General features: G+C 27.5%; 1 protein-coding gene and 1 long non-coding RNA gene across 3 annotated transcripts in view; one reads left to right on the plus strand and one right to left on the minus strand.

Annotated features, from left to right (window-relative positions):
• nkd (NKD inhibitor of WNT signaling pathway naked cuticle) overlaps window positions 1–15,882 on the plus strand; it is a 165,852-nt gene extending 149,970 nt beyond the window's left edge. For both annotated transcript variants that reach the window (XM_075361550.1, XM_075361551.1), the window contains exons 3-6: window positions 3,239–3,352; window positions 9,234–9,586; window positions 11,184–11,333; window positions 15,477–15,882. In XM_075361550.1, the coding sequence (XP_075217665.1) occupies window positions 3,239–3,352; window positions 9,234–9,586; window positions 11,184–11,333; window positions 15,477–15,882 (1,023 nt within the window). The remainder of the gene's footprint in view (window positions 1–3,238; window positions 3,353–9,233; window positions 9,587–11,183; window positions 11,334–15,476) is intronic.
• LOC142322451 (uncharacterized) overlaps window positions 10,268–16,929 on the minus strand; it is a 61,582-nt gene continuing 54,920 nt past the window's right edge. The window contains exon 3 of the long non-coding RNA XR_012755872.1: window positions 10,268–10,584. This is a non-coding gene — a long non-coding RNA (uncharacterized LOC142322451). The remainder of the gene's footprint in view (window positions 10,585–16,929) is intronic.

The following is a 16,929-nucleotide window of genomic DNA, read 5'->3' on the forward strand; positions in this document are numbered from 1 at the left end:
AGAAGATTTATTTTATTCTTTAATATTTTTATGTTTTTGTGTAAGGTTCCTTACAGTCAGGACAGTTATGCCCCGGTACACGCATCATAAAAAAAGAAACATGGTTCATTGGATTTATTTTTAAAAAAATTTTTTATAAAAAATTATTACTCTGTGTGTGTTATTACAAATCAGACAAGAACTATTTGTGTTTTACTTTGGTCTAGAGAAAAGGAGTCATTATGCTTCAGTCTCTATTTTAAATAAATTTCAAAAAACTTACCTACTAATTTATTTAAAATTAAATAAATTATTCAGTATTTATGAATTTTATTTATTTATCTAATAATATGAATTAGATAAACATACTTGATTAATGTTAACTGAAATACGCGTTCAAGTATTTGGAAATATCTAAATTATTTTCTTATTTTATAGTGAATTTATTTGTTTATTAGATTAAAATTGTTAAATCACTTATTGTATCATAGAATTACTATCTTTATTTTGCTTCTGTCTTCCTTATGGCTGTGACACATTTCAAACGTTTTGAGTGATACTAGTCCTAGTCTGAATTTGATTTTTCTGAGATTACTGATGTTCTTTATTTGGCTAATGCCTGGTGAACAGAATAATTTTGTTATATATAGGACTGAATATAACCTGCATTTTGGTGAACTTGGGATGTTGTTATTCGACAGAATATTTAAGTCTGTATAAAAGAAACCACATAGTTGCCGTTGATAGGCTGGAGTGGGATATGTATTATTCTTGGGATGGGTATGCCATTCCCAAGTCACTTTAGACTTTGTCTCGTGTCAGGTTGTTTGCAACCAATATGGTTATGGCACCTAACATAAATCATTATTTTTATGTATTAATATGGAGTGTAGTATCTTTTTTTCATTTTATTTGTTCTTTGTACATAATTATTGAAAAATTGCTCTCACAAAGGTTTTTTTATGGTTTCTCTTGCTCTTTCCAGGCAAGTGCTGTAGGAGTTTTTTCTTATCGTTGAATTATGAAATCAATTACCGATTGACATGATTTCTGTATTGTTTAATTACATGATCTAAGTAAACTATGTATTTATTTTATAATTCCTAGATTTATGTCTAGAATTTTATCTGTTTGATTTACTTTAAAATTTATATCTGAGTACAGTGTTCTGTTTTATCAGAACGATCTACTGTGCGTGAAATAAGTAAATCTCTTGAATTGATTTTTTTATTTTTATTGTAACAAGTGTATTCATATGTAAATAAATATAAAAACAAAAGAATTACTTAAAGATTTGAATGATTTTTAAGGTTGCTAATTTCTCACTTGTGATTACTTCAAAAAATAAATAAATAAATATAATAATTAAATTAAATTGTTCCATCAAATTATAAATAATTTTAGGCTACTTATTCCCATTAAAATTGAACTACTACTAAATTCTACAACTAAATTGAACTGCTACTTAAACTGAGCTACTTATTTCTATTGAAATTGTATAAATAATTATATTGATCAAATACTAATCATCTCTAAATTTTTAATTGATTGTTTGAAAATTTTATTAATCTTTATGTTCTGTAAAATAGATAATTGTGAAGTATATCATACCTAGTCCTTAAAATGGTGTGTTTAATTGTTTTTGGGTTAATAATTCTGCTTTAATTGTGGTATTACTGCCTAGTTGGCTGAGCTAAAGTAAAGTGAATTATTTTATATAAAATAAAATTGTTTGATAAATTATTATTATACTTATTTTTAGAATAAAAGAGTAAATCTTTTATTTTTTAAAACAAGCAGTTACTGTCATAGGTTAGGTTAAGCTAGTATTTCTTTTGTTAAAATTTCTTTAGTCGACAGCATTATATATAAATGTTGCCAGTTCTACCATTCCTTTTTTTACATCGCTTGAAACATTTTTTAATGAAGATGAGCCGAAATACTTATTAGTTTTATTTTCACAGAGAATGTTTATAAATATTAATAAGCGTTAATAATGGAAAATGGAAACAAAATTATATCTCTTACTCTATAAAGGGGTTGTGTGTTTAAATTGTAATAAGCGTGTCTTTTATACTTAACAATAGTTAAAGCTATACATAAACAGAACTCTTCCTCGATCTTGAGAGCGTGTACGTGTGACTGTGTGATTTGGCTGTGCGCCATGATCTAATTATTAATACATATAATTTTTTATGTTTTTAATGAACTGATTTTTCAAAACTTATTTAAATTATTAGATCACAATTCTTGATAGTTAGCGCTTATTTAGTTCTTAATAGATTGATTTAATGGATCTATTTAAGTATTCTTGTAATATCTATGCAATTTATTTTAAAATTTATGTCTTAGCCAATGTTCTGTTTCATCAACAAAAAATGCAATATGCTTGAAATAAGTTTTAAATCTATTGAGTTGATTTTTTTTATTGTATCAGTGCATTTTTATGTAAAACTTAAAAGTACTTCTGATTTTCTGAAACAAAAAATTATCTGTACAATTTTCTGAAAATTTTCTGTACAAAAGTACTAAATATATCTTTAGCATTAGAAACACTTCTGAATGTAAATTTTAATTGATGAGAAAGCGAGTATAATTATATATATGTACATATTTAGAAGTCTACCTTTAATCTATAATATCTAACAACGATCAGAAAATGTATCCTTATAAAAACAATACCAAACATAAGTTTATAAAAGAAATCATGTAAATTAAGAAAAAAAAGCACAGTAAATAGTTAAAACAAAAAGGTTTATCTTATTTCTTACCTAATTTATTGAGATTAATAAGTTGGGATAGTTTTTACCTTAAATTTTGATTTAAGAATACTGTAAAACAAAATTTGAAATTAACTAATAAAGTTTTCTAATTTTTCTAATAAAGCTTAAAATGAAGTTGTAAAAATTATAACAAACTGTGGAACTGAGAGGAGCGGGGAATGCTATTTAACTATTCAAACAAGCAATAAACCTCCCTGAAAAAAAAATGCAACAACACTTTGAAATTCAATAAATATTTCACCAAATGATGGTGCTATATTAATCCCAACCAACACATATCCTTTTTTTTTTTAAATAGAAGTTGATAAAAGAATAGACTAGAAACAAAATCACCTTTTTTCCCTTTTTCATTGTAAATATTTTTTGTTTGAATTTTGATGCAAATTAATTATTTTTTCTTTTAATGTTTTTAGGTTATTTCAAATGGATTACTGTCCTGAAAATTTAAAAACGAACACCTTATTTTATTGTTATAGGGGTTTGAATGTGATGTCAGCGTTGAAGGGGGAGGTGAAGGTGGTGGAAAAGATCGTCAGGAGTTTTCTTTCACACTTTATGACTTTGATGGGCATGGCAAGATTACCAAAGATGTAAGATTCCATTATTTTATATTGCAGTTCATTTATTTATTACATTTTTTTAAAAGTAATTTTTTGTTGAAATAGTATTTTCATTAATGATGTTTTTAATTATCGCATTTCATTTGGCTGTTTAGTTATATGCTTTACTGCAATAATTTTATAAACATTGGGAAAGGAGGAATTAAATACAGCCAGGAAAGTTTTGCTTATTAATTTATGGATTATAGTGAATACTGAATTTCCACTTAAGATAAAATTCTCATACTTCTAAAGGTTGCATATTTACCTCTTAAAGGTTCTGTGGGAGAACAATCTCCATGTATGTCATTTCAAAGTTAATAGTTTATTTAATATTTAATACCTTTGAAAAGTGTTATAACTTTTTATTAGTTTAAACAAATCTATCTAAACATTAATTAACAGAGTGAAATGAAATGTGTTTTTTGATTTTTATTAAATTTTCTTTATTTTAATAAATGATGTAATTGTTATGATTTTTCTAAAATTTTTTGTTTTTAAATAGCAGTTACTGCCATTTTTAAATGTCAGTTGAAGTAGAGTAGAAGATTCCATTGTAAAGTTATTATGGTTATGCATTAGATACTTGACAATTTTATAATTTACTACATCTTTAAGTCTAATGTTTGCCTCTGAGACAATTCTCCAACCGGTTGTACAATATTGTGTTTTTCTTAGACACATTTAATGTTTTACTGGTTTTTGATAATATTATTTTTTTGCATTGTTTCCCTTGATAATCTTATTTACAAAAAATAAACAACCACAAGGAATAAATGAATAGAAATTAAAAAAATTGAAAAAATCATCACAGTTGGTCATGACAGTACCTTCTCAAGAGTTGGACATCCCTTGTCGGTAATATTTGTTGTCCCTAGAACTGCGATTATGATGTGTATTTACCACATTACACAATTATTTTTTGCACCAGGTCTAGTTTCCGTAATCAGTTATGATTGATGATTCTGTTGTGTAAATTATTTTTTTAATTTTTTTTTCTTCATGAATTACATCACCACACAAGAAACTTTGAAAGTTTGCAGATGGGAATATGGAAATGGAATTTTGTAGTGTTTTGAAAAATGGTGTGCCTGACCAGGATTCAAACCTGGGACACCTTGATGAAAGAGCAAGACGTTAAAAGAAGAATACATTTAACATCCAAAATATCATTTTTGATATGGGGTTGAATTTTAATCACAGCAAATGCAGGAAAAGTTCAGTAAAATCAACAATAATTGCCAACAAAATTATTTTTAAAAAAATGCTTATAGGTATGGTATATTGTATCATAATAATGTCAAACTCTATTGGGGAGTAGCAGCACTTCTTCTTTTCTTCCAAAAGGATTTGAATTTGAGTCTCTGACAGACGTTAGCATTTTTCACCTGCTACAAATTTTATTAGTCAAAAATGACTGAATTAGGAGTTAGGATGTAGTTGATAAAAGGAAATAACATTTTTAATTTATTTAATTGGAAATACATAAAATTATGGTTTATTAAAATTGTAGGTGTTTATAAAGAATTAGTTGAGTGACTAAGTTAGAAAACTGGAAATTGTCAGAAAGTAGGAAGTTTATATTTGGAACAATGAAAAGTGATAGAGAAACCGTCACAGTAGACAGACAATGAGGTACACAGTAGAATTGCATTCAGCATTTTCTCTCTGTGATTATACTTTCACTATAATGATACATTATGTATCATTAAAATTACATATTTATACTATATAGTAAATTACTTACTATTTTCTAATTCAAATCAATTTTTATATAATATTAAGAGAAAATAAGTGTGCTAGTATTTTCTTTTTTTTTTAAAGATTAAATTTAAGTAGATTATATTTAACTTGCATTTCCTGTCCGTCGCGGTATCCATAATCAGAATTTGAACATGAATACAAAACAAATTGGTCAATGCCAAGCTTACTTTTTGAATTACAAAAATTGAGTACCGATAATTATTAAAAATATGAAGTATTTTAAATACGTATAAGGGTATTTAAGATTTTCAATAAATAATTTGTTAGGATTATATATATAAATGTAGCATCTTCGTTGCGGCTTTGCCTGCGCTGTATAGTTCTTGCATTTCCCATTGCGGTCATGGGATATTTAGCCAGTCTTGTAATGTAATTAGAGGACATTGCTTCTTGCCATAAGATGTTTTTCAATATTTTAAATCTGATCAAATATGCCTGGATTACCAATATTTGACATTTCAAAATACTTAAGTAAATTTTCTAATGCTTTTTCTGCATCACACTTTGATGCTCTTTCTGAACACCCCTGTTCTTCTTCTTCTATTTCCAAAGAGGAGGAAGAGCATGCAGAAACAATGTCATCTTCAGTTAGCTCCTCTGAAACTAGTAATTCGTCATCGATACACACAAAATCCTCAGAAGTTGGTCATTTTCATTGCTATTAATAATCTGGTCCCATTCTTCAACACGGTTCTCTTCCTCCTCTTGTAAGCTGTCATGTTCAAAAATTTCTGTGACCTTGAATCCTGATTTTTTTTTTTTTTTTAAAGCAATTTGCAGTGGTGGATTTGCTCACAGAAAACCAATTTTTTCTTGCAAATCTAATCTGGTTGGTAAGAACCAGCTGTTACTGACAAAAATTATCAATATAGAGCGTACTAGCAAATTCTTGAGCCTTCTTCTCTTTAGTCATCTAACTGCTTATTGGAATGTTTTTATTATGTACCTGCTTCATCCATGTTGACGGATATTTTTCAGGTTCAGGATACTTTGCTGATCGCATTTGTTTTAGTTTTCCTTTCCCTTCAGCACACTGAGAAAGAATTTTCTCCTTGTTTGCAATTATTCTGTATAGGGTAAACTTTAGTACATTAAAATCCATACACAGTTCGTAATGCCACTTTCCACTATCGTAAACAGAGAGTAGATTATCAGCAGCTGTCAATGAATTACACTTTCATTTCGATATTTTGACACTTTTGCACGCTTGTTTATCATACAAAACCAATGTAATGTAAATTACATTAATGCAATGTAACACTAAACGTGTTTGGAAGAAATTCAAATAAATTTATAAAAACAAACCTGTTCAGACCAATATTCAAAAAGACAAATTATTCTTACGTATACAGGTTGTTAAGCTAAATGGTCCCAGTTATAGAGGTAAAAATCTCAAAAACGAAATCTCAGATAAAGGAGTTTAATTATTCTCAGTAGTAGAGGCTTCTCATTTAAACAGAGCTCACTTAACCAGGTTTCAATATATTTGCAAGCCACAATCTAGTGAATATTTCATTTAGTAAATTGGGAAATGGGGAAAATTTGCATCGTTCAAATTTTTTTTACCTTTCTTCACCTCTTTCTAGGTCAAATTTCAAAAAATCTAAAATTGATCTTTAGATATTTACATGAAAATTACACACACCAAAAATCAAGTTGATCTCTTCATTTGTTACCAAGAAATTAAAAAAAGAACTGGGTTCAAAAAAAAAAGTTAAATTCATTTTAACCCTTTAATATTGGAATTTCAAAAAATTTAGAAATTAATTTTTAGATATTCACATGAAGATTACATACACCAAAAATGAAGTTGATATCTTTATTTTTTAGTGAGAAATTAAAAAATAAATATAGTAAATTTCATTCTTATTCCATTTTAACCATTTAAACTCGGAATTTCAAAAAAATTGTTTCTTTGGGTGCACTTACACTGTAAGAAGAACATGTATATAAATTTTCATCAATTTATCTTCAGTAGTTTTTGCTGGGTGTTGATGAATCAGTCAGTCAGCACAAGTTGTTTATAGGTACAGATATTTATATATATATTTAAATAATACAAGAGACAAATGTAATTTTACAGTTATTTTCATTTAAAAATTACTAATTCCAAAGTATAACTATGTACATTTGTATAAAAAACCATTAAGTATAACCATATATACATTTATACTTGCACATCATAAGTCAGTCAGAACAAGTTACCGCTTTATGGTACAGATGTATTAATTAAAATGTATTATATATATTTTAATATTACCTTTTTTTATAAAAAGAAATTGACTTTTTTATTTGTTCAACTTGACATGTTAAAAGGAATGAAATATCAACAGAATTTGGGAAAAAAAACTTTAAAGTATACATCATACATACAATTTGTATTTGATGCTTTCTATTTAAGCTAGTTCAAAGCTTTCACATTGCTATTCTGTTTAATTGTAAAGACTGTAAAGTGGGTGGATCTTTATTATTTTCTTATTATGAGCTACTTTCTTCACCTTTCAGGTATGAAATCATTGGCATGCTTTGTTTTATTTAAATATTAAAAAGAATAAGCTGTCATTGTTTTTACCCTTCTTCTATTTCCATTGAATAATATTTCTCTCTCTCAATATGTATATATATATATATATATATATGTATAATATATATGTATGGTCTGAGTTTGAAGATTCATTATCTATTGCAGATTTGTTTTTGCCATTTATTAATTCATATAAACTTCATTTTTTTGTTATATTTATTAAAAATATTCTTTTAGTTCTTATTTTGAATTTCTTTATTTGCTATTTATATTCACTTTTAACATGTTATTCAGACTAGGACTATAATCATAATACATTAATATTTTGATTGATTTATACATTTTATGAATAGATTCAGTGTTTCTTAGAAAAATTGTGTATAATTACTCATATATTCTAATGCAATTGTCATCGACAGTTTAGTAGAAAATTTTAAAACTTAATGTAATTTAGAGTTCAACTCACCAATGGCATTGTTAACAAAATATGTTGGCTTTTTTAATACTTGATCTTAGTCGGGTTAAATTCTTGCTTAGAATTTTTCCTACTTTTCAATTAAAACATAAACATCTACTCAGGTGACAGATTGCATTTTACTCAAACTACTTGGATGACATTGGTAAAACAAGAAAATAACAATTTTCTTCCTCCTGTAGTAAAGCGTATGGGATTTTTATGGATAGATGTCCTTTCTGACTTCTGCCAGGAATGTGGTATAGAAATTCTTTTCCACATGCCATGTCTGATCATGCGATTACCCGCACTAATGCAGTTGTTTATTCTTTGACCTTATCAAGACATTATTTGTCATTACAATTTTTTATAGTTATTATATTATATATTCTAAGTAGGGTGTGTAAACAGTGCTACTGCTTTGCTTTTATTATTAACTAAAGTTTCCCCACTACTGATTACAATATACAGAGTTAGTGCTTGTTTCTTGTCAGAAAGGAATACAATAATTTGTTCCTTTATACCCTCTTGTCTCGGTCTTTCTTATAGCTGTAACGCATGTAAATCACTTGAGGTAAAATAAATATCAATCAGAGTTATTTTCTCTGAGATAATAACTTTGTGTTCATTAAATAACTACTCCTATACAGAGTGAAGGGTCTCTATGTTTACAGAATATTGCCTGCACTTCAGTGGACTTTGTATGTGTGAGATACTCATATTTAGCTCAGTGAATACGGAGGAAAAGGAAACTGCTTCACTCCTCTGTTTATTAAGTAAGTCTGTCATGAGATCTTGTTATTTTCAAGAATGTTCATGGCAGTTTAAGGTGTGCTTTTCCTTGCAAGAGTTCAAGGCTTGAATGAAACAGTTTTCTTTAAATGTTAACCACTCCTCAATATATCCTAGTCACCATTTCAACAGTGCATCCTGGCCTGTTGATACATTCATGAAATGAGCTATTGGCATGTTCATTATGTGAACAAGAAACAACATTTAGAATCCATGAAACAGAGCTCTATGATATGTCTGGGGATTCCCAAAATTCCATATGAATCGCTCAGATGATAGATATAATAAAAGTTTATTTTATCTATTTCTTTTATATTAATCAATATTTTTATTTACAGGACATTGCCGGTCTAGTTACTACTATATACGAGACTCTTGGTTCTTCAATTAGAGTTCCTCATTATGGAAGTAAAACTATCAAAGTTAAATTAACTGTTTCTCCTGATCAAAAAAATCATTCTATACCACCCCCTCCATCTACTCAAAATAACAGGAATGAGCAAGCTCCACCTCCTCAACCTGGAAGGTTTAAACGTGATTTGAATGTAACAATCAGAGAGAGAAGACCTAGAAGACATCATCACAGGCGGAGACATAGTGTTAGCAGTTCTGCTCCTAGTGAAGATAGAGAGGCAGATATATCTGAAGATGATGAAGAACAGCCTCACACTAGGTTACATTATATTAACAGGTATAATTCATTATTATTATTATTATTATTATTATTATTATTATTATTATTTAAATGTAATTAATAAAATTTTTGCTAACCTGCTGGTTGAAAAGCGGTTACCATCATTTGTATTAACTGTAATTACATTGCTTTCATGATGTTAAATACCCAATTCAAATCTAATCGAAGTTAAAAAACAATTTAACTTTTATTTGAATTCTGCATTATTTGTTTGTGTTTTGTTAATGGAATTAGATAGATACAAATCTAATGAAACAAAACTGTTTAACTATGCTTTTACACCTTTTTCATTTAACCCGATTCATTATAAATATAATTTCTGTTGTCAGATAGGATTGCAGTAGACTACTCATATTTTTATTGGAGGTTTACTTATTGTTTTGTGAGAACCACGTTTAACAACGTAAAACTGTTTAAAGAAAAATCAGTATCTACAAAATTTTAAAGTCTGCTGTATGTGATGTTTTCTATGAGATTAATGATATTCGTTATGCTGATTTTGAGAATGACTTTTCTTGCAGTTAGTTGGCATATGACTGATAAAACAAGCAAAAATTATTTTAATTTGAAGTTGACACCTTTAAATTGTTTATAAAAATGGTTAGGTCAATAACAAAATTTACTTAATAGGTTTTTTATGCTTTTAAGATTCAAATTATTTTTATTAATGATGCATAAGTAGGTGCAGTGCAGAGCTATGAAATAGGTGAACTCTTAATAGAGTTAATTTAATCCACCGGGTCAGTCTAAGTGGTGAACTTGTCATCGCAAATCAGCTGATTTTGAAGTTGAGAGTTCTAAGGTTCAAATCCTAGTAAAGGCAGTTATTTACTTTTATACGGATTTGAATACTAGATCGTGAATACCGGTGTTCTTTGGTGGTTAGGTTTCAGTTAACTATCAGGAACGGTCGACTTGAGAGTGTACAAGACTACACTTTAGTTATGTTTGTATATATCATCCTCTGAAGTAATACCTTACAGTGGTTCCAGAAGCTAAACAGAAAAAAAGAAGATTAGAGTTAATTTAAATAACAATTTTTTTTGTTTTGTTTCAACAAATTCATGGGTAGTGGTATAAATAATATGTTATAATCATTTGGAGATATAAATTATGCCTGTATTTTGATGATAGTTTATATTATTGGAATTTGATAAACATGTGCCTTATAAAAAAATAAAACAAAAGCATATAACTTATTGTTTATTTTTTATATATAAAACTTAAGAGTTTTATAACTAATTAATTAATTGAACTGCCAAATGTAATGTGTAATACAATATTGTGCATAGTGCTTTACTTATTTGTAAAGTAAATTTTAGGAGTAAACCTGGCAACTGTTCTTGACTAAGTAAAGTTGCACCGAATAGTATCTTGTAAACTTCTGGATTAAATTAGTTTACTTACTGGCATATTATAATTAAAACGATTAATGCAAAATGGAAAGAATGTAGCTCCTTAAAAAACTAGTTAAGAGATAAGAACAATTCAAATCTTAACAGTACTGCTTTATTTTTATTATGAGTAATAAATGAATGATATGTATATGAATTTATTATGAATGATATGTAACCAGTTTTTTAATAATTTACAGTCGATTAGGTCATCCAGGAACGACTCCATTGACTACAAGTACATGTTGTGGTCGAAATAAAAAACGTTCAAGTTCTTTACAAAGGCAGGAACTACTGCAGATTATTCAAGCAAATATGGAGAAAAATAATTTGTGCTTCCAGACATCACGGTAACTAAATATTCAAATTTTGAATATTAAAATTTATTATTATTGTTGCTGTTCAAATTAATTTATTATTTATTTGGATTTCTAGTTATTTTTACTGTAATAGTAAAATAATTATAATTATTTTATAATTGTCTTTCATTGTTTTACTTTTCCCTTAAACAGTTTTGTTGGATTGGGCTGTGACCTCCACCTTTTCTTTCCTTTCATAATTTCTTTCCAAAAACTTTCAACTCTTCTCTATCTAATTTTAGGTCTTCTTTATCTTAGTCGGGGAATTTATTTTCTTAGTCATCCTTAAGATTTTCTTTCCATAATGATTTAAGTTAAAATTTCCTCTCTACACTTTCATTTTTTGATTTTTTTTGTAAATGACGAAACAATTTTTTCTTCTGTCTTGTAAAGTTTTTGATTTTGTAGACAAAATCATGCTCAAATCTTTTACAGTTCTGTTAGTCTCTTAAATGATTTATGTCCTTCCTAATGTCATTCATAAACTATTCATTGTCAGTGAAAAATAAAATGAATTTAACTTTTCCAGTTAAATAATTGTAAAAGTACGATTAAAAAAAAATTTATCAGTATTCCTGACTTATTAACTCTGCAAAAAAATTTTAATAGCTTCTTTGTCTGTTTCAATATAAAAGTATTTAAACAAAAATGCCAGACAATGTATTAAGTAAAGTTAAAAATAGATTTTACTTCATAGTTTTAGCGAATGAAAAAAGAATTTGATTTAAAATTTATTATTTTTCAACTTTCCCTAAATTTATCATTTAAAATTTGTAATGTTTAGTTTTGCTAACACACGAGAAAGTAGAAGTAGTTTATGTTTTGAAATGCGTCATTTTAACGGTACTATAATTCAAGTTTATTGCAAATTTTTTTCACCTGGTTAGGAACAGAATAGAAGCAGTGCTGGAGTATATTTCTAAAGTAGGAGGTAAAGAATTCCCTTTTTCCTGCGAACAATGTAATGTTTTGTATAAAAAGGATTCATGCTATTGCTACATTGTTTGATCGTGTTGTAGTTCACATTATACATCGCATGTTAGATAATTTTTTCTTTGCTTTGAAAGTTGTCCACGATAACTAAAGATTAGGTTAATCTTAATTTGTCCATTTTGTTGTCTTTTCTTGTAGTTACATATTAATATAATGTCACATCTTCCAACTGTAAAAGAAATTATTTCTGTGTGAATCTCTAAAGTGAAAGCAGTGTTACTATACAAATACGTCCAAGTTTCCTTAACCTACTTACATGTTTACTTAAAATCAACACTTCTACCTCATTATGTGCTTATTTGTATGTAATTGTGCTTATTTCTTACTAGTATTACAGTACTAATTACAAGCTTCCTGGGTTCTAGATAAGTGCTTATAAAAAAATGAGTTTGATACAAAGTTCCATAAAAGAAATTGTTTACGAGGTTACATTAAAATTGATCAAGTTTTATTGGAAAATGGGTGAAATATTCTTTCTCGGGTAAGAAGGCTGGTAGAATGCACTTTTGAAATTATTACTTTCAAGTAGAGGAATTTTAATAACAGATATTGAGGTGGACTAGATATTTTAGATGAAGCAGTAAAATGTGTTTGCTTGTCGCTTAATTTTATACTTGATTTAGGAAGCGTGAAGGAAAGTAACACGATCTTTCCATTTGTCAATAATCACCAGATTAATTCATGAACTATACAGCTCTTTTCTTAATTGTTAATTTTTCAATATCTGTTTTTAACATTATGTAAAATTTACCAATATACTCTTTTATTCTTATTTCTGTTTATGTCTGATGATAAAATTTGGTATGTTTTAATGAAAATTTCACAACTATTCATATGATTTCATAAGTAGTGTAACCACATTGCACCCTAAGGCAGTAAACTGTACCTTACAACTGGATTGTTTTGTATGTTGTAAGGTTATGTTTCCAGCCATAGGAACATGGAGGAGACTGTGAAGTGAGATAAAATGCCAAAGCCACATTTAATAAACCAGTTCATGCTGAATATCAAAGTTAATGGAGATTCTTTTCATACTATTTAGCGTTTACGAGCAGCTAATACTATAACAGTAAATGTCACATAAATGCTGCTTATTAATCTCTGGGTGATATTTTGTATTAGTAATTTTATAAATTTCCTAATGTAGTTTTTCTGTGTGTTGAATATATCTTTTTCTATGAAAAGATTTCCTGAAAATGCATAATTTAACAAAATTTACTTATAATATTTTTCATTAAAGTATGTGATGAGGTGGTAGCACATCCTCATCTTTCATCTAAAGGTTCTGGGTTTGAGTCTGATCAGGCATAACATTTTCAACATGCTGCATCACCTGTGTAGACTGGCATCATGGAGGACTGTAAAGATTTTGCCAAACCGCTTGTCTATCCCTAATTCTAGGGAAAATTGCTGTTAAAAACAAATAAACGAAAGGACAGATTTGTTTTGAGTTATAGCGATAACTAAAAAAGAATGAAGTGTATGAACTATTTATTTGATAATTAAAATTTTATTATCTTACCTCTTTTTTTTCAAATCATATAAAGTAATTTTTCCCCTATGTAATTGGTTGCTTAGCCAACTCAACATCTCTTTGTAAAAAATTCAAAATAACTTTATCTTGGTTCACTATCAAGTGATTTAGTATATTTCTGCCCATGTCCTTAACATAAACTAGTTATGTCCATAACTAGAATATTAATACACAATTTAATGTTGTTTTGTGTAATACAGTACACTGTCTTCTGAGAAATCTATCGCTATTTTTACTTCCTTGTCTGAAGTAAAGGAAGTATTGTAATCGTGTAAAATTTCGGATTTCAGATTACAATGGAAATATCCATTTTAACCAAACCTGAATCCATTAGTTTCGGTGTGATATCTGTTTGTGCATACACATGTGCATACGTGTGCAGGTATACATCTTATATAATAAACAACAATTAGCTGCAGGATGTTGAAATTTTGGATTTAGGACTGTTGCAACTTCTAGTTGTGCACCTCCCCTTTTGATTGCAATCGATTTGACCAAAAGTGTCCAAAACAACCCAAAATCAAAAAAAATTAGATTTTAGACTTTTCCTTAACTGCAGAAATAAATTTTCATTGAGAGCTTTTCAATGATATATCACAAGTTTACTTATTTTCATTGGTTCCAGAGTTATAGCCAAATAAAATTTTAATTAATGAAATATTTGGGTCTTACAAGGGGAAGACGTATTGGTTCGAATCAGACTTCATCTTTTTTTTAACTTTTTTTTAATTTAATTTAAATATATTGATTTGTTAATAATTATTAACATTTGTAAAAAAAAGTTTTATGATAAATAATTATTCGATAATAACAATAAAAAAAAGTTATTAATGAAATAAAATTTTATGTACTTTAAATTTTTTTAAAATGTGTACATGTAGTTTAATAGGCATACAAGGAAGTCACATGGTATCAGGTTTTCTTCTAATCACAATAATAATCGATAGAAGAGATAAAATTCAATAAAAAGGAGATGGGTGAAATTATGCTAAATGATGTTTGTTTAGAATTACTGCAAACTGAATAGTATGATTATTTTTAGAAGATAAAGACAATGAATGTAATAATTATAAATAAATTTCAAATTATTTATTACAGTTATTTCATTTTATTGCTTGAGTAAATAATGATAACAAAAATTTATTTAAGGCTGTAGTGTTTTGTAATTATAATAATGTATTATTTTATGTTTTTTTATGATAATAAAAGTGTTTGTATACCTACAATAAGTGTTGCAAATAGACAAATTTCCAAAACTACACTAACCATATTATATATAATAAAATCAGTGCATGAATAAATAAATGAAATAATTATGTTTGAAAAAACCACGGTTTTAAAGAAAAAAATATAGTTAAATATTGTAAAGCACGTACTTGTAAAAGACAGTGCATTTAATAAAACAGTTATAAAAAATGCATAGATGTGTATTATATGCAAAAGCATAACAATATGAAGCTGTGCCCATGTGTGTGTGTGTGAGTGTGTGAGATGGTCAGTTTATTTTATTGCAGGGTTAATGTATATATTTTATTTTATTTTGTATTTTTATTAATAAGCTTAAGAATGTATTTCAAATAAATTCTATTTTTTCTGTTATCATTTAGGAAGCATTATAATAACGTGGATAGCGATCGACAAAAAAATGTTAATGAAGGAAGTCCTTTAACAAATCATAATTTGTGGAGAGGGCACTGCACACCTCGAAAAAGAGGTCCAGAAATCTCGCAAGATTTGCCACGGCCTTCTACGTCACCTCATCATTTAAAGCATCGGCATAGAGAACAAGAACAAGCAAGAGCGATGGCTCAAGTCGTACGGTGGTTAGAACAAGAATTCTCTCCACCGCGACAACAAACACATCAGCAGTCGCACACACCCCCACCACCACCACCACCCCAACCGTCACAACATACACAACACCATACTAAGACAAGACATGAACACCATCATATACATGAATATATACATCACCATTATCATCATTATCAGGACACTTCTGTAGTAGTATGAATCTTAATTAATTAAAATGTACTGAGTTTTTTTTTTTAAGTCTAAAGAAACCTAACTTTTTTCTATTCAAATAGAACGTCATTATTTTTTTTTTATAAATTAAGAGAAATTAAAAAATATTTTCTTTTTATATATAAATATTAAAAAAAAATTATTAAATAAAATAAACCGATAATTTGTGCATTAAAGATTATTTCTGTGGGAAACAATTAATTGTCTTGCGATTATAAAAATTTGATTAAAAAAAACTGAGTTAAAAAAAAAGTATTTCCTTTAATACTGGTACTTAATAAAAATTTTTTTTGATAAAAAAAATTATGGATAAAACTGTGTTCAAATTAACTGTCCAGAAAGTTCTAAAAAAAAAAAATCTAAATCTTTTGGTTGTAATGTTTTTTTCTAGTTTCTTCTCATTTTTTCTAACCATTTTATTTCTAATAGCATTACGATATGATTTACGTAATTTATAGACCGTATAAGATAATTAAGATTTCTGTTATTTTGTTCTTGCAACATTTACCTACAATATTATTCTGATGAGGCTTAAAATTATTATTGAATGACAGTAGGAAAATTATTTAACAACATTTTATTACGCAATAGAATATAGTTATTAAACTGAAGTAGAGTTTTTGTTGAAAGGTGTATTACAATGAAAGGTTAAAAAAAAATAATCCAAGTAATTGACTTTGTTAATTGCCTTGTTAATTGATTTCTTTTATAATCTTTGTCACATTAAATGATAATTTTAAGCAATCAAAACACAACTTTACTTAATATTATATATTTAATTATGTATTAAAAGGTTGCCTTTGAGAAGTTACATCTTCCAAGTCAAAAAAATAAAAATTTTATATTTTATACAGTATTAAACTTTTTCTGCATTATTTTTGTAGATATAATTTATTTGTAAAGATTTAAAAGAAATTACCACACATTTTTTTTGTCTGTTTTCATGGTAATATTCATCAATGTTCTGTAACTTTGTTAAGAAATTATAGGAAAATTTGTCAGTATACTAAAGAAAACAAAATTTTATCTGTTAAT

This window comes from Lycorma delicatula, chromosome 3 (assembly GCF_047948215.1).
Source record: "Lycorma delicatula isolate Av1 chromosome 3, ASM4794821v1, whole genome shotgun sequence".
In the NCBI taxonomy this organism is placed as follows: domain Eukaryota; kingdom Metazoa; phylum Arthropoda; class Insecta; order Hemiptera; family Fulgoridae; genus Lycorma; species Lycorma delicatula.